Source organism: Siniperca chuatsi, linkage group LG13, assembly GCF_020085105.1.
Source record: "Siniperca chuatsi isolate FFG_IHB_CAS linkage group LG13, ASM2008510v1, whole genome shotgun sequence".
NCBI lineage: Eukaryota > Metazoa > Chordata > Actinopteri > Centrarchiformes > Sinipercidae > Siniperca > Siniperca chuatsi.
The window spans coordinates 10,739,411-10,759,015 of NC_058054.1; the positions used below are offsets into that span (position 1 = coordinate 10,739,411).

The following is a 19,605-nucleotide window of genomic DNA, read 5'->3' on the forward strand; positions in this document are numbered from 1 at the left end:
CATTGTTGTATTGTTCTTCTCACCATCCAGTGGTCCAAATACGCCACATTAACACAGTTGTGATTTTTTCCGCAAGGTGTTTCATTCATCAGAAGGCAATGTAATTAAAGTATTCTCTGAGATTCCTTGGGTGCAAAGGCTCGGGGCCACATCTCTCTCAACAAGGCTACATTTTTGATCCTGCTATTTTATGTATCACAGAATTTTATTTTTTATTTTCCTAGTGAATGTGGGATGCTATAAATATTTTCTCTTTAACTCTTTAGTGATATTAGGCCACACTCGAATTTGTGGTGAAAAGCCGGCCGTCATGGAGAGGGGTGGAGAGGCAATAATCGTTCAATTATGGGGATAATGGTGCACACGTTCGGACAATCTTTCTTCAAAGGCAGTCATATTGCTGCACTTGTTTGTAAATATGAAAAAAGATAGCTCGCAAGAAACTTATCGAATGATGCCTACTTTCTCCCCTCCACACACCTGGCCAATCACTGTGTAAAGTGAGTGTGAATGTTGGTCTCAGAAAGTTACAAAAATCGTCAGTTGCACCCCACCCCCAATGCCTGTGTTGGAAAGGTTTTGGGGAGCAGGTTACAGACACTTCAGGTGAAGCGTACTGACACCTTAATCATACATTAACCATAATAACCACATAACCATAACCGCAATCTTTCCCAAACCTTAGCCATACTGTAGCTGCCATGCGCAGATATAGGAAAAAGCGAGAAAGTCCAAAGTCATTGGACGTAAATCATCTCGGGTTATGCTGAATCATCCAATACTGAGGTTCTTGTGTGGCGATATGGTGGAGGTAACTGGAAAATTATTATTTTCTTTTTGTATTACCTAATTATCACAGCCTTCCAATCAAAAATCAGCTGCTGTAAACTTCTAACTACATCTTCTTCAGTATGTGTATTTTTCTTTTTCAGCATAAACACACAATTCTGAGTGCAATGCAGCTTACATTGACCCTCCTAGTCCTTGCACTGTTTATGACCGAACCTTTCTCAACAGGCTTAACCTTGTTCAGTCCCACATTTACACATACAGATGACACGTTACATCAGGTCCCTAGGGTGGAAAGCTGTGAACAGCAAGCAGTGAAATGTGATGTTACTATTGTGGTTTCACCTCAAGTTGATCTGTCAACTGCCTGTGGCTTGAGATCTCGCCAGCATACCTCCACAAAAAGGGAGAAAACAGCGTTTTAGAGTAGATTGAAAAAAGGCAGCCAGAAAGAGAATGAAACTGAAAGCCAAAGACAGAGGGAGAAAGAGACATAGATAAGTGTGCCTTTGAAGACAACATCAGCAGGCTTCATGGCACTCAGGCAGACCTCTCTCCTCGCTCCTCACAGAGGACCCATCTCAGCAGATGAAAGCAGGAGCCTCTTTGAGGTGGCGCCCTGGCATTATCCCTGCATCCTGCATCAAGTAATTGAAAGACCTAAGAGTCTGGTAGGGGGCTTGTAGAAAGGGGGTTCTGGGCTGAGTCATCCTGGCAAGTTTTGAACTTGCAGAAAATGATAATACAGAGCTGTATGTTCTCCTGGGTTTTTACTAGACATTCAGTGAGCTAGGAGCTAGCTAAGGAGGAGAAGAAGAAACAAAAACAGCAGAAAGGGCTGAAGAAGTTATAGATGTTTGTACAGAATATATTTCTAACATTGCGATATAATGTCATTTCTCTTGTCAGGCAGTGAAAGAGAACCGAAAATTTTGATATCACTACCTCTTTACTGGTACCTCAGTAAAGAGGTTGAAAAACGTAATGGTTTATTATAACAATCAAATCAATCAAACTTTATTTGTATAGCACCTTTCAGCTTAGCTTAGTGCTTTACATGTTTACATGTTACTGACAATAATAAGTCAGTACACAGGACACTAGTGGAGATGAAAAACAGAGATAATAAAGGAGAAATTTGAACATTATAAGAAAATGTCCAGACTAGAAAAGAAAGCAGAAACTAGAGTACTCAGCACCTACTGTATTCAGTATGCAATTACTGATGCAGCTTTTCTAATACTTGGAATATAACACATGTGCAGGAACCGGTGCGTCGTGATGGCTTATATGGCTGTGGGTATCATAAGACCGTCTTAAATTTGAAACTGGCCTGGTAACTGCCACATTATCTGAGCAAATGAAGCAGAAAGGACATTTTCACCTATAAAAATGTAGAGGACAACACTGTTTTTTGAATGCTGTAGTGTGTATGTTAGAGAGAGAAAAAAGAAGAGAGAGAGAGAATAATATGTCTTACAATGCTTGTATTTGGGGGGATGGCCCCAAATGCGCTCAATGGATTAGAGTAATCTCAGTCAAATCAGTGTCAATGCACTGTCTGCTTGCTATTTAATCCTCTCTGACATTTAATATGTTGTACAGCATATGTATTATCTACATTTCCAGATGAATACATCACAGATCTAAAGCTGTCACGTTTGCAGCAAATGTTTTCATCACTTTGAATTTTGATCTACACTGCTGATGAAGTCTGTATTTGCTTGATGACATTTACCTTTACATTCCTGATGAAAAAAGCACATTTGTGTAAAAGTGACTATGAATGAGGGGGAAAAACTGTGTCATTGTTGCAGCATCTTGCGTAAAAAGGTCCTGTTTAAAATCTTTTATTTAACCTGATAGTTTCTTACAGTAATGCTGGGCACTCACACCTTTGTCATCTCTTCTCCTAAAGGCCCCCCCGTTCCTCTCCATCTCCACTCTTTTTCCTCCCTCATTCCCTCTGGTTTTCCAGTGGATGAAACAGAACATGGTTTCTCATTATCAGCCAGACTCCTCCCTCTCTTTGACTGGTGGTGTTTCTAGTCCCTCCCTCTTGTGTGGAGAGCTCGGCAGTGAGCGTTAATCCCGGATTGAGCTGCCCTGCCGTCTGCATCCCGTTGTTGCTGGGAGAGCATGGCACGGCTCCAGGACCCCTGTGCTCACACGGGAGAGAAGTGAACGCATGAGAGAGAGAGAGAGACAAGAGAGGGAGAAAGGAAAGAGGTAGTTGGGCTGTTTCACGACTGTCACAGCTGCTTGAGCACTGCACTGCTGAGTGTTACTGAGTTTCAGTCACACACACTCTCTCACATAAACAAGGAGAAAAGAGAGAAAAGGGAAGGATGACGGACGATTTGTCGCAGTTGTGGGTGCTAATGTGAATGAAGAAGGAGGAAGCCTCGGTCACGTCCTGGGTTCCACCACATCACCACATCTCTCTACTCTGTGTTGCGTTTTCCTCACCGTTTACACTTAAGAGGGATTAAACTTTTTTTTTTTTTTATCTCTTGTTGGCACATCCGGAACTCTTTGAGCCTCTGACATGGAGTCTCCCACCAAAGAGATCGAGGAGTTTGAAAGCACGGCCCTGAAGTACCTTCAGCCAGAACAGATTGAAAAGATTTGGCTGAGGCTCCGTGGACTGTGAGTACATCCACTTTTTCGGTTTTCAACAAGTGTGTGAGAAGCAATGCTATGTGTGTGTGCCTCTGATTTACATTTATGTTTGAATTAAGATTTTAATGTTTATGTGTGAAATTATCTGTAATAATAAAATCTGTAAAAATTAAGCTGTAATAGCTTAATTTGCAGATAAATTCTGATAAACACACAAGAAGGATACAGGATAGAGCTTGGGTGTCATACTAAAAGCCTGGATTTGTTGACCTCACACTGATTTTGTTTACAGCATGTGTAAGTTGCATTGTGTGTGTGTGTGTGTGTGTGTGTGTGTGTGTGTGTGTGAGACAGAGAAAGGACAAAGGATAGACCGATTGATAAAAGTTGAGCGAAAACCTAAAGAAGTAAGAAAAATACACACACAGAGGGAGAGAGATTAGAATTGCTCAAACCAAACAGCTCTGAGCTACTTCCTTTGAACTATTTTGAATGGTTTGTTTACTCTATTGGCCAGCAAGGAAGAAAGGGAAAAGTACATCAGAGCTGAAGTGTTAACCCAGGGAGGGTTGCTAACACTTGCACTCTTATTGCATGTTTATGTTAAGTCAATTGAAGTACTTTTTTTACTCCCATGCACCAGGAGTTTTTAAAGAGGCAAGGAAGCTATGATGTTTTGGTGGTCTCCTCATGCCAGATGCCCTTTTTTATTGCATCTCACATGTAATACATGACCTGTTGTCGATGTAGAAATATGATGCAACAGGACATTAAATTTGGACTTGAATGACTGAATGTACATATTTTCGGTTGAGATATTGAGGTAAAGTAAATTCCTCTTTGTCTGCTGACATATTTTGTCCTTTGCCTCTTATGCACCCATACTATTTGTCTTTAAATAATACAAAAGCCTCCTCGAGCTTCACATTTCTAATTTCTCCCAGTGTCTTCAGGGAGGTACTTTTTTAAAAACCCAAAATGCTACAATATTACTTTCTATCATCCACCAACCAATCAACACCTCTATGACCTTTCGCCCTGAGAAGAAAGCCCCACACACTGTCTTTGCAAGTTAAAGTGGAAATTATATCTGATCCATTTTCACTTCTCATCATTCTTACTCAGCAGGGGGATTGAGATGGCTAGGAAGGTTGTTTAGAAAAAAATCTTTAATACTACTGCTGGAGGTCTGAATGAAATGCAGTTTCCTCCTGCGCCACAGACGACGGCTGAGTGAATGAACCGTGCATGGGGCTGCAGTTCATCTATCAGCCTTCCTCTCCTCTCACATCACTCAGTTTTATTTTTAGTTATTTTCATGGTATTTCTATTGTTCCATGATTAGTTATTGCTTCTCTCTCTCCTGCGTCCGAAGCCCACCATCATCCTCTGCCACATTTATTTTCCTCGGATGGCTTCATTGTCTCTTCAATTTGGTCACTGTCATAAAATCCCTATCATAACCATCTGTCTTTTTGGAAATTTGATGGATAGTGAGTCAGATGAATGTAACGGGGGCCAGGGCCTTTTTTTAACATCACAGATACGCGACACTCTGCTGGGTGCTCTGAGGGCTCCTGTTGCGTGTCAGAGATCACATTAGCCTTTAATCTCACAAAGAGCCTCCGTCTGAAGAGAAGGAGCTCTAACTAACAGGCAGCCCCCACAGATGTTGACGCTTCATACAGCGTATGTTGTGTGTTTCATAGGAAGGGATCGACAGTATGCAGCATATGTATGTGTGTGTGTGCGATTGGGAAAGGTTGATTGTGCATGTGCTCGTGTGGATGATAGATTGGATGTGTGTTTGAGAGTGTACATGGCGGCTTGGTGACATTTATTGTATGGGCTGCCAGTTTATCCTAGGAGATTTGTTTGGCAGCTGTATGATTTGTGTGTGTGCGTGTGTGTGTGTGTGTGTGTGTGTGTGTGCTGAATGGCTATCACAGCACTCTCTGGCACAGCGTACTCCAGAGTACACCAATCATCCATGGATAGACAGAGACAGCATTTGCTTTGGACAGTTTTCCCTCTGCTCAACCTTCAATGACGTAGTCTAAAGCCTGGTGACATCCACTGATGAAGGCATGAACAGAGTGTTGTGTTTTATTACTTCCCTATGACAAATAGCCCCGTTGTTTTTTCATCGATTAATGGATTCCAATGGATTTCTATTGATGAATGAAATCACTGTGACAGACCCGACCTCTCTGTCAACCACTGATTAATGGAAATCAATGAATTATTTAATCACTTGAACAGTTCAGCACAGAAAGCTCCCTTAAGGGAAGGGCAACTTAGATTTGGTCAGGATCAAGGTGGCCAGATGAGTGCTTTATGACACAATCTGATTTGTGAAGCACTGACTAAAATAAAATAAAATAATCCAAGGAAAACAAGCTGCTTTTAGCCATCCAGACAGAAAATTTATCCCAGTTAGGATATTTGAAAATATCCTAAAAATTACTTGGAACACGGTTACATTTAACTTCTCTGTGGCCTTTATAATTACAATAATTCCTGGAATTTCCATGACCCCTTTCAACCCACATCCTCATTATGCCAAGGACATTACATTAAAGCCTTCTAATTAGAAGAAGCTCTGTGTTGTTGACACACACATTTGGATGTAAAGCAAGCTCAGTGAGGGGGGGAAGGGGCAAAAGGTGAGCTGAAGGATAGGAGAGCAGGTGAGGAGAATACTTCTGTTTCTCCCTGACCTTAAGATTCCCATTTTGTTATTTATGTCTCTTACGTGCTTTTGCTATATCCTTCTCTTAAAACTCTTCCTCCCTTCTCTTTTTTTGTATCCTTTACTCTGTAACTCCCAACACATCTGACTGTGACACTTCATGTCTTTCTAATTGCTCGACGGACCTCAAATGATTGATCTAATCTTTCGTTCTTTCTAGTCATGGAGTAGCTCTTAACATTTCTTAACGGAGACTAACTTCCTTAGCTTGCAGTTTTACACTGAGCTCTAAGAAAGATTGATACAGAAAACAAATCAAGCCAAGTGCTTTGAATTTCTGCCTGACTGGAATTTAAATCCACGTCTGTAGTCGAGTGGCAGAGGGTCCATCATTCCCTCCACTTCACTATTATGAGTGCCTTAAGTGCATGTGTGTCTATGAATTCAGCTTTTAGAGCCATGCTGTTATCTCTTCATGCAAGTGTGGGTGTGTTTAAGCCAAATGTTTGGGTAAGTGTTGGTAGGTGTATTTTAATGTGACTGTGTAGGTTCCTGGTGTGTGTATGTGTATAGTAGTAAAGTAGGGGGTGGGATGTCAGGGAGTGGAGTGGTATATGTGTATACGTGTGTATACGTGTGTGTGTGTGTGCGTGTGTGTGTGTACTTCATCTGCATTAGTGATTGTAAGTATTTGAATTCTTTTTAGATTTACATTGTGAACACAACTAAATAATATGACTGCTGAGACTGACTCACCAAAAAGGAAAAGCAAACAACCACTGCAATCAAGCAATTGCTTTAAATCCACACATTTGATCCAGTAGCATTCTCCTGGTTGCTTATTTTTATTTTTTGGGATAATATCTATTGTTGGAAGCACATTGGCCCTCACGCAAGAACATTTTCGTATTCTCACCTCTTACATTTATTCTGTGTGGTTTGTTCATACGATTGTTCCAGTTCGGATTCACCAAACTTATCGTTCATTTCAACTCAACAAAGGCCACCTGTGCATCAGTAGAGGTGCGTTCATGACATATGATCATTTGCGTAATCAACACCTAAAATAGCTGGATACGACTACCTATTGTACTCTGTTTGTGTGCAAGTTTTATTCAGAAAATTGTTACCAAAGAGTAAAAAGAAGAACACCTGGGAGCTTCAAGTTTTGCTGCTGGAAATCAGCACACGAAAAAAAACAAAAAACAAATTTAGTAGTTGCATTAGAGGGCCCAAAACAATTAGAAAATATCAAGCTATCAACGACACGTCATCCAAACAGAGCTGTACTGACAGAAATAAAGACTGAATGGTTTGACATGAAGTTAGATGCTAAAAAAAGGTCCATGACTTAGAGGAGAGGTGGTCATGGGGACGTGACGGAGATGGACAATAGAATACAGCAGGTGATGATGTTACAGTCAGGTGCAACAGAGCATGATATCAGACAGCGACCTGCACAAAGACCTTGAGGCAGCTGTTGACGCAGAGAATTTTTTAAACTACTGAATTGTGTAAGTTCATGAAATCATAAAAATTGAAAAAAACTTCCCAAACCTCTCAGTAAATTGGCACACCATGATGATAATGATATGGTGAACGGGATATTAATTTATAAATAAATAAATATATTTTAGCTGTCATGATGTCATATTTTAACTCCAAATTCATTCAGATTAAGGCATCATGATTCTTAAATCAAACCAGTGTTTTTTTCCCATGTGAAGAGAGAGACTATTTGTACATGACTCGTACGACAGGTCTGGACCAATAATGAATTTCATTTATACCTAAGAGAACATTTTAAAAACGAGAAAAATTTGGTGAATGCGGCAAATTCTCTTAAATCACTTGCACATGCTCAGAGGGAATCTGTTCGTGTGGTTCTTGCATGAGGCCCAATGTCTTCTATTTCTGTCTTTCCATGTTAAGTATGTTAAGTAGAAAAATAGTAAAAAGAGTAACATTTCAGTCGATGCCTCATTATCCTCATGTTTGTTTTCTCTGTCAGGCGCAAGTACAAGAAGACGTCCCAGAGGTAAGACTTGCTGCTGGGACTCTGGACCTCCACCTTCTCCTCCTCAACCCTTCCTTCTATTCTTCCCACCACCTTCTCCTCCTACTTCTCCCCCTCCTCTTCTATAATTTCTGGATTTCCTCCTTCTGCTCTCCCACACTCCTACATCCCTGGACCTCATCCTGGACCTACTCCTACCTGTTTTTTTCTTTCCTCATTGCAAAGCACTTTGTAACTCTTTGCTATGAAAGTGCAATTTAAATAAAAGTTCTTATTGTTATTGCTATGATTATTATTATTATACCCTCTATTCATTCACCATAATTCCTGAGGGTCACAGATCTTAGCTGAACAAGTCAAGCACACCTTGTTACACTTGTATGCATTCACAAATACTCTTTCTTTCTTTCACTTGTACTTCACTCGTACTCGTACTTTCACTCTTGTGTTGATTCAAGTGTCAACTCATCGTCATTACCAGATAACTGGCACCCTAATGGATAGAAATTATGGGGACGCAAACATCAACTCACAGAACATAACTCGACTGCCATGCATATTATCGTCTTTATTATGAAACTTTCATTTGTTTAGTTCTGTCTGAGATGCTGAGGGAAAATCAGGCCCTCTATTAACTGGGACTTGAATGCATTTATAGCACAAAAGCAGGGATTCATTAATGCCACTGGATGAGTGGGTAATATAGATTTAAATATAATTTGCTAAAGATGTTTCTGAATTGATCTGAAACATGCAATCAGTATCCTTCATTATTCATTTAATTTTCCCCTGTGAGGATTTTTTCTGATGCAAAGGACATATTTTATGGCTTTAGGACCCAAGAGACCTTGTGTGTTTTGTCCTTTTGTAGTAAGTTTTGTGCAGCTCTAGGATCATATTCATACCTACTGGATGTCCAAGTCCTGCCAAAACTTTGACTTTTTGTGTGTGTTAAAATTAAACATACAATGCTTTCATTCACTTTTAGTAAGCCTATAGCAAAAACGGAGTCCAATGTTTTGGTAGTAAATGCGTGTAGTCTACATTCAACATAGAACAGGCATGTTCAGGAAAAGCGTAACTCAAGATTTTTATCCTCATCCAAATCAATTGCTCTCCTCTGGGATTGAATGGAAACATCTAGTTTTCTCAACCAAAGGCAGGGGGCCACAAAAGACCAAATCCCATGAAAATGGGTTGGCCAAAACCAACAATGCATTTTGTGTCTTTAATACTTTTTGACTTTACTGCCCTGTCTGTGGCAATCAACCCCAAGCCCATTTGTCCTATTGAAGATGTAGAACTTTAAAAACAAGTCAAACAGGAGTAAATAGTGCATTTGTCAGGGACTATTTTTAAATGTGGACTGATACTTATTTGGTGCTCTAGCGAGTATTTCCAGCAGCAGTATGGTGTATGTGGGATTGACTCAAAATAAACTGCAATGCCCATGTTCATCTTAATGAAGGAACATGTCACATGTCACAAACAGTGTGGCTCATTGATGGTTTTTAATATGGCTATGGCACAGAGGAATAAGCTATACAAGTCTTCCCCATTATTTTGTCTTAATCATGGGATTTTTTGACAATATTCTTCAAGGATGACATGGATGGTAAATGTGCCTAACAACACAGTATGTTCTCAGCATTGGTTTACTTAATATATCTTCCAACCATTTTTCTTTATGATTTTACGGTCTCTTAGAATAACACTAAACTAACACTAGAGACAGTTTATTTCTACATACAATACACCACTTCTCTTTTCACCGGTTAAATCTTTCTCTGGCTGCCCACCCTGAGTTTGGTTTTGCTCCAGGTTTCTGACTCTTAAAGGAAGTTTTTCCTTGCCACTGTCGCCAACTGCTTGCTCATAGTGTGATTTTTTGGGTCTTTGTAAATAATATTATAAAGTGTACGGTCTAGACCTGCTCCATAGGAAAAGTGCAATGAGATAACTTCTGTTATGAATTGGCGCTATATAAATAAAATTGAGTTGAATTGAATCAACAACTGGCCTGGTTATAATCTGGAGAATGCATTGGTACAAATTGTGTTAACTCAGTAAATAGGAAATTGTAACTGCTCCACAAATGAAGCTCATACAAAAATAGGTTGCCGAAGCGCCACTCTAATGCAGTTTCATGGGGTTGCCGCACAGTTAGAGTAATTGAACGAAGCTCTCCTCATGCTACTTATTGGCACAGCATGTGGTCTTTTGGAGTGGTATAGAGCTAGCTGTTGGAAACTCTCATTCTCTCTCACTCTCTCCGCTGGGTGGGTGAGTTCCTGTGTGGAGGAGCCGGGTGATTGACAGCTCCATGTGTGTCTGTGTAATTACGGCCGGGCTAATTGGCAGAGAGGAACACTGGGACATTGTCATTACTGACACACCAGTACAACCCCTCACACACGCAGATGGGTGGAGAGATAGCCCTCTTCACAGATGGAGGGATGGAGGGATGGGAGAGAGGAGTGTTTGTGTGGAAAGGGAGCTGGAAGAGAGATGGAAGAAAGGCTGTAAAGAAAGGAACGATGGTCTGTGGAGGCCTTTGTTTGCGTGTTTTATGTGGGTGTGGTGGTGGTAGTCGGGAAACAGTTTGCCTGTTACTATTTTGATTATTGTTTTTTGATCACATGGTCACTATTGTGATCTGCTCTTCTCTTTCAACAATTGACAATTTCCTAAGCCACGCCCCCCTTAGTTACTGTTGCTATGCCTGTCAAACTTGAATGGTGGCAGATCATTTAAATTCTTAGTAATTTTTGAAACAATGGGTCCATGATTTCAGACAGAGGTAGACAAAAGTAGGCTGCTTGATTCTAGTCTACGACCGTTGATTTTGCTCGCTGAAATGATGACTAACACTGGCAAATTTTATCAGCTGTAGCTAGCTAGCTAGCTAGCTAAGTAGGCTAACATTAGCTCTATGAATTGTTGGAAAACGCTGTCTCTGACTGACTTCTTTTAAAATGAGAACCCTGTAAAAGGGTCTTAAATATGCACTTGGTAACTACATACATGATAACATGCTAAAAGATTGATTTCCAAGCAAATAGTCAGCATCCTTACCAGTTGATGATCCATGTAGAAAACATGGACATAAAGAAACAGCATTGTTCTTGTATTGTGCACAACAGTGTGGCGCTAGTAAACCTTCATATTATGAGTACTATAAGAAAAAATAGATCAGTATGATAAGGAAAAATGTATCAGACTATTTTTTTATTCTAACATAAACCCATTTGAATACTTATCTTAAATACTTGCAAAAGCAAGACAGATGTTAGATTTATGCTTTTTTGTTCTTAGTTTCAAAGTTTCAGTTACTGAAGAGAAAAAGCTTTGAGGGTGAGGACTAACCGATGTGTTTGGAAAGTGTAATGCTCGGTTACTATCTCCAGTATCGAGTTTGGCAGGAGTTGCTGGAGTTCAGATTTAAATCCATTAAAGAGCAAGACAAAGCCACTAACGTTGCCTGCACTCTTATCATCCCGGACAGCACTTTGGATAAAAGTGCTATATAAATGTAGCCATTTTCCATTTACCATTTAATGTAGTCTGCTAATGAAATGCTAACTCTTGGACTAGTTCGCCAGACATGCTAACGTTTGCAGCTTATGTTAGAACAGACAGACACATTGTTTAATCCATTTCTTACACTTTTACTTTTGTTTTTCGGAAAAAAAAGACACTGTCCTCCAAACGTGAATATCAACCTTACTACAGCCCCATGCACACCGCTTTGGCATGTGGAGAAACCCTAAGCTGTGATTGGACAATTGCTGATCAGGGGATGGGTTTAGCAAACAGTTGATTCAAAATGTGTTACGTCTCTGCTTAAGCTTGTGCTTCTGAATGTGCCAAAGAGCAATTTGATTCAATCTACTTGCCAAGAAAAACAAAACAGCACTTTCTCTTATGTTTACAGAAAAGGCATTGCCCAAGCACCACCACTTACAGTGATTATTTACCAACATAGCAACAAGTAGATGGTTTGTGTATCTCTTTGTATTCCCTGACAGGCACCTGAGTACTGCACTGAATGAAACAAGCTTTTACTTAAGCCTGTAAATATGCTACAGTGGTCACTTCTTGAAGCCCAGCTTTTAAAAGCTTTAAGTGTTTTGCTATCTGATCCAGGCAAGCCTCCAGCCTTAAATGGCCTTATGTAGTCTGCCCAGTTGCCAACTCTGTTGAGTGTGTGTGTGTGTGTTTATGTGAGAGTTTTTGTGTCTCCTTTCTCTCTACCAGGGCTGCTGCATTTGTTTGGATTGCAGCCTTGGAAGCTATGCAGGGCTACATGTTTTCAGCGGCAGTAATGACTCAGGCTGCTCAGGCATCTACAGCCTGGTCTCCTCTACCTTGCTCCAGTCTTCGGGCACTCAAACTGTGTTTGTAAACACGTGTTTGTGCAGGACAGACATATTGAGATTTAGGGGCAGTGGCAGTGTCTCTGTTTGTATGTGGATAATATATAGGTAGCTCTTGGTCCATGTAGTATAGCATGATAGTAATTTAATTCTAGAAAAATAACATTTGCATAAAAATACCAACAGAGGGAATAGTAAATGAAGAAAATCACCACATTGACAGAGGGGAAAAAAGAGCAAGAGCAACGGAGAGGAGGACAGATATCAGGCTGAGAGTCATGAGGGAAAATTGAACTCTTTGGTTAATGTCGGTCATCAGGGAGCAAATCTTCCAGGCATTGGCTGCTTTTCAAGAACAGCCGTTAGATGCCATTACCCAAGCCTCTCTGTCTCTCTTTTCTGTGGTTCTGGGCCATTTTTCAGTCACCGCAGCTATTGGGCTACTTATTGGAGATGATTCATTTGGGGCAACAGTGCACTACTGTTACTGGTTTCACGTTTGGATTAGCTGACTACGGAACAAATACAACCACATCTCGTAAAACAAACAAATAATTGTCTCTTGAGCAATAAAGACCAGATTACTGTGGCAATAAAGATGATGGTGTGCTCAGATAATGAATTAAAAAATAAAGATGATACACGCTGTTAATCAATTAAAAATAATAATTAGAAGCACAGATGTCACTTAACGCTCACTCTGGGGCTCAATTAAGTAACCTTTCTTTCAACTGGCTAACTTAAATGTTTTGTATATGAGTAGGCAACTCAGTGCATCAATAATTCTATTTATCTAATTTTTGGGATGTTTTTTATAAAACTATTACTTTTGACTTTGGGGGGGATTGTTGTGATTTTGCATTTAATTTTCTTGCTGTAGTTTACAGCACAAATACACTGATGTTTATGCCTCTCACTCGTTTCTTTTCTCCCTCCGATCTCTCTTCTCCTCCTTCTTCCTCCTTTCACCCCATCTCCTCCTCTCTCCTACTACCTAATGATTAGATTTTGCCCAGCTCAAATGAATATCCAAGCTTTGGCTAATTACATTCTTCTCAACTGATCTTTCTTTTCTATCTTTTTCCCTTTCCCTCCCCTCCACTCCACATCAGGTGCTCTTTTCTTTTCTGAGGTAACCATCTCAGCATGATTCACTCTGCGTCGCAGTTTTCTAAACCGCGCAGGTGCTGAGAGACACCATTCAGTTTGTGCATAAGTACACATGCACAAACAAAAAATATAGGAGATACACATTATCTGATATACAATACCGGCACACATGCAACTATTTCAAAGACAAATGCAACATGCGCACATATCGACAAACAGCTGCCTCTATCTACTGAAGTGTCATGGATTTTCCATTCAGGCCAAACAATACCCCTCAATAGCTGCACAAAATGAGGCAAATCGCTTTTGATTTAAATTGATTTTTTAAAACTTTCCTTATCTTAAAGTAACACCATAAGAGGACGTAGTGTATGCACAAGTGATGCATTTTCATTCTGCGGCAAAGGGCATCCACACTGATTATTTTCTCCCTCTTTGCCTACCTCAGAAGGACATTATTGAGCTAAGTGTATTGCTATTCTAAAGATTGATTACAAAGCCTAAATGATAAGCTTTTATACTAAGTTGAGGCTACGGCGGAGAGAACATAAACGTCACTGGCTTTCTTAGTGCCAGCCCAGCTCACAAGGCTTCCCCTTCCTGCCGCCTGCAGCAGATAATATTGCAGATTTATGGTACAGATTGTCTCCTTATTCTAGTTGTTTATATCCCTTCCTCCAACCTAACGACCCTGGTCCCTGCTGGGTGTTTGTCCAAAGGGTATTGTCCCAGGGCGGAGGCAGGTAGATGGAGAGATAGAGTAGGAATGTGTAACTATTTTTTAGTCTGTGTATTTCAGAGAGAGAAAAATATTTCTCATACATATAAATATGTGTGCATCCTCTAGTGTTTTGTATGCTGAATGTGTGTATTCATGTGTGATGCCCAGCACCCATCTGTGTGTATGTGTGTTTCTTTCCATTCAGCTATCTATCACCTCACCTCATTCATCTCCAGCTAACTCAGTCATTGCGGTCCTAGTGGGAGTCGCAGACATCACATATAGTGTATTCAAATACCTTCTGTGGCCCACAGCCTCTGTTATAACCAATGTGAAAGACCATGTCTGCAAAATGTGCTTTTCTTGCTAAAGCAGGAGCTGGATAAAGTCAGAAAGAATGCATGAGATTGATCTAGTGCTATGGAAGTAGGCTGTAGAAGAGCTACATTTATGTACCGCACCGGAGTCGTACGGAGGTGGTCGGGGTGGGCTTACAAAGCGCTGGACTTTGATACCAGAGTGCGGGAGAATTTGCATCCTGAGTCACATAATCATAAAAAAGTTTAATAATGCTGTAGTCACTACCAGCCGATATTGTATTGCAAGACCGGATATTTTGGCGGAAAACAAATGAACATTTAGTATCAACATTTTTGCGATTTGTCAGATATATTTAGTAACATTTCATCATTATGTTGAGAAAAAATGCAATTTCCGCCAGCATTATGTTCATAACATGTTTGCTGTTGCTAATTAGGTGTATACAAACGTAACTTCTAGGAGACGGGGTTGCATGTAAACAGAAGTGTCCTTATGCAGTACATCACACGGAAAACTTGATGTGAAGCCTTGGTTTATGTGTATGGACATTGTTTCTGGACTGGACATGATTTGGGGGAAGTTTTGGTCTGGTGGGGAGGGGGTGCAAAAATTCATCCAATCTAGTATTGCCAGATGCTGTTTTGTCACCAAACTGCTGGGGAATAGGAAGTGTGGGGAGCAGTGTAATAAAATTGAATCAACAATTCTCTGAAGAATTTCCAACAAAACTAAACATTATAAGATTCAAAAATTATAGTATTTATTGCAGGGTTTGTCTTATCTTCTAATTTAAGAACACTGTATCAAGTGACAATGTGAAAACAATGTGCAAGAGGTCGATAAACCTACAGAGAATAACAAAGAAAGCAGGAGAGTTACATTATGCTGCATCACAACATGATATTGAAATGATTAGATCTCGCCATGCTGGAGGCTTTTACTTTTTTATGAACAATAATAATAATGAAATACAATGTATTGAATAATGCATATTCAGATAAAGATGCTTTTTAAATAAAATAGAAAATGGTCGCTTTTTATCTTTTGGATGATTCTATTTCTAAATCAGCAGATTTTTCAAAAATCTAAACCAACTACAGGCACAGTATATACAGTTTTAGAATAGTAATGAAGCGCAGCTTTAGCTCATGTTGATCTGCATGGATCAAATTGTTGCATCAAGAGCTTATCTTAACTCAGGGTCCACTTTGTAGATTTAACTTTCAGAACTTTCAGCCACATCAAGTATTATTTTTAAAGTATTTTATAGTATTTTAAAATGTTTATATAAATGAATAAACAACACACTTAAAATGTCACTATAGAAGCTTACCACTGTTATAACCTGACCTATCCTGGATTTTTGGATTTTTCATTTCTGTACTGCGATTGCGATTGATACCAATGTATAAGCTGCAATAAGCTAATATCTAGCTATACATTATGGTGTGTTATAGTGTGTTATGAACTAAAACAATGTAATTGTTTATATACTGCCTATAAATGCTAAATAGTGGGGGTTAAAATATAGTGTCACCAACAAGACAAGTAGTGGGATGGTTCTGGTACCATAGGGGGTTCTTCAGTCAGACTGGGCCTATAGTTAGCCTATAAAAATACTGTGACAAATACTACTTTGGTGCAGATTGAGTCATTATGTATTTTCTCCATTTCTATCCCCCTTAATGAATGGACACACACACACACCATGGGACCATTAGACAATATGAAGTAGTATTATTTCTTTTTTGTGCTCCACATGTGCAACACCATTTGCACTCCCACGGATGAGGAAAAATAGGAGACAAATTGGGAGAAGCTACTGATGGAGGTGCACACAAAACATTTTGTAATACTGACAGGCCTAAAACAGCTGTTTTAAAGCATTTAATGTTAATTTAATGTTGCACTTTCTAGCTTCCTCAAGAGAGACATACATACAACTAAAAGGGATCTTTCATGAGATGTAAAGTGTATGTTTTCATGTGTGTGTAGAAGGCGAGGGGTGGTTCTAACATAGTACACACTTCATTAGCAGTGCCTCTCATCAAACTGGAGTGTCTAACTGAGACCTCCTTTCCCAGTCTGACAATCTGAAGTAAATAAGTGGCTTTCAGGGTAGCAGCAAAGACATGAAGATGGAGAGGAGTCTCCAGTGAGTTCAACAATCCTCTCATCTCCACACTACTGTTTGTTCCTGCTGAACATAATGAAGCTTAATTGAGTCATAAAAGGAATGCTAATTTTGCCAACCTTGGTGATTGATGGAGACATGGTGTTTCTAGATGGCTTAAAGGGATAGTTTGGTTTTGGTGGAATTGCTTTTCCCCCTACTTTCCTATTTCGTTATTCTTTGTGGCATGTAAACCTTCGGAAAGGTAATGTGGCTTTATGTAACCAAGATACAATGAGAGAACTGGCATCAAAACCATCTATATCTGTCTAGCAAACTGTTTTGCATGGCGCCACTTCAGTATTGATTATGTTATAATAGGTAGAATAATATAATAATAGGAGAATTTTCTGTTTTTCAAGGTGAAAGCATTTAGACAATGTAAAATGGTCTTGGCTTTTATTCCATGGCTTGCCAATCTATTAGTTGTAAAAACAAAATGTTAATGTTTAGTATTAGTAAAATCTATACGACCCAACACAACAAAATACTAGTATAAAGTATACTAGACAAAATAGTTTAAAGTCTCAGTGATTATACTGATCAACAGCCACTGAAGGAGGACCATATTTATGTATTCTTATGTCTTTTTCCCGAAACAAGACGTTTAGGTTGCATGTTTATTATTTACATGAACTAATACACTAGCTATAGAGCTGCAAGTCTTCATTTTCTGACATTTAGAATAATGCAGCATGTCTTTGAATTTTTAGCCTTAATGATAAAGGCAAAAAAAGGTGTAATTCTGGGTGCCATTTAATCCTCTCATTACATTTTGTGAAAAGTTAGTAGTGGGTGGAATATATTCCAAAGTGTTGCTGCAGTCTTTTAAAAGCAGCAATTAACATACTTTACTTTTTGGCCCAAAGTAAATATCAGGAATTACTTTACTTGTTTTTCCCACTTTGTGTACCTTCCCCTTTTATTGTTGTTTATTTATCTCAGTTAGTGATCTCCTACATCACCCAGCGTGACATTAGACTCCCCCAGAGAATGGGCCTGAAGTTATAGCTCTCTTTACCTACATATTTATAACCCACAGCTGTACAAGGGCAATACTTTTCCAAGGCCAGAAAAAATACTTTACTCAACATGTATTGTGGCTGCATTGCACTGTGTTTTCTTGAGGAACATTGAGTGATGATATCTCCGTGTGTGATTATTGACTGACAGTGGAATCTAAAGATAATATACAGTGCATACTCTAATAGACACCTGATTGACAGGTGTGGATGAGAACAAAGTTAGAGTAAAGTCCCACTCCCACCCACTATCCACACTAATACATTTATTTAAAGTAGTGACGCTTTGGTTAAAGATGTTACTTATGAGTGTTGACAGTGTGTTTTATTTCCGGTTGCTGTTTTGCACTTTTTGGTTGTTGCCATTATAATATCTTGTTGTCTTGTTGTTGGGCCAGATATAAATGAACAATACATCGCTAATATGTACTAAGAAGTGCAAGATACATCATTCGTAAGTGTTAAAGTAGGTATTTTAGGGTGAATTTGCATCACCTTTTTTGCTCCAACAAAGCAAGGCAACAAAGAAAACTAAACTAGATTTCATTACTGCTCAGGCATTTCAGTCTCATTTAGTGAAGAGAAATATGATGTTTTAGGGAAAATGGGAAATAGATGAATGATGTGTTACGATCAAGAAAGTAGGAAAAGTTGAAATGATAAATAGGAGAGGAAAATAAATTAATGCTTTACTTTGTACAAACTATTTAAATTATTTAACTACTCTATTAATTATTGATGTACTCATTTGTACTCTCCTTCTAGTTTATTGGCTTGGAACGAGAAGATTTTATTGACAAAAAAAAAGATAAAAAAAAACTATGTTCTACTTCAGTTACATTTCCCTATTTTTATGGAGCTGGAGAGCGCATAATAAGATTCAGTATGATCTCCTGTGCTTTCCTGCATATAGGTTTACAGTGGTAAATGTTTAGTTGCATACACAATACCCAAGGACATATGAATAACACATTCTTAACTCAAGAGGTGTCTTTTTATGAGTTTTTCAATGAATTCTGTAGGAAAGCTAAGCATAAACTTGGTATAATTCATATTTTACCAGGGACACTTATCTGTGTTGTGGGTGCTGAAAAGCCCATATTTGAGGCACTCCAACTGGACTGAAAAATGGCTCATTGGGAGTAAAGGCTGCGATTGCCGGGTCTTTCTGTGTGTGTGTGTGTGTGTGTGTGTGTGTGTGCAATGTGCATGCGTGTCTATGTTGTGTGATGTGGCCCCTTGCCAAATAAAGTGCACTCTGGTGTCCTTGTTTGTCCAGGGGTTGAAGGACAGACCAGTGATGACCTCACTCACCACAATGCACCACTTTTCAGCTTTTATTGATCAATCTGTGTGTCCATGTGTGTGTGTGTGATAAGGACAAGGACAGAGGCAGCTGTGTTATCATGTCCCCTCCCTCTCTTTTTATTTCCCATGGTCTCTTACTCTTTGTGTGTTAGAGTTAATTATCTCTACAAGTGATTTCAATAAACATATCTGTTCCCTTATAACCTTCCCCTTTTCAGCTTAAGAGGGTAGGACAGTAGTAGTAGTAGTAGTATTTGGGATACAGCCTTTGTTTCTGTATTGGTACACCTGCTCTCATTGTCAAAGTAACACTGAGGCAGCCATAATTGGCTATCACTATGTCTGGATTACTGCTGTAATAATCTCTGATAGACTGAGAGCATTATGCTCTATCTGTTATTATTTTGTGCTGGCTTTGAGTCAAACAAATAATCTAATTGAAAGCGCTATTTTC

General features: G+C 39.3%; 1 protein-coding gene across 5 annotated transcripts in view; it reads left to right on the top strand.

The window, feature by feature from the left end:
- pde1cb (phosphodiesterase 1C, calmodulin-dependent b) overlaps positions 1-19,605 on the top strand; it is a 94,707-nt gene that overhangs the window by 31,066 nt on the left and 44,036 nt on the right. Inside the window, exons 2-3 of one of the 5 annotated variants that reach the window (XM_044219327.1) lie at positions 3,330-3,438; positions 8,115-8,141. The exons of 3 other annotated variants lie outside the window; for them this stretch is intronic. In XM_044219327.1, the coding sequence (XP_044075262.1) occupies positions 3,338-3,438; positions 8,115-8,141 (128 nt within the window). In that variant the 5' untranslated portion in view covers positions 3,330-3,337. Of the gene's footprint in view, positions 1-2,707; positions 3,439-8,114; positions 8,142-19,605 lie in introns of those variants that run through there. One more of the 5 variants, XM_044219329.1, reaches the window with a different exon arrangement.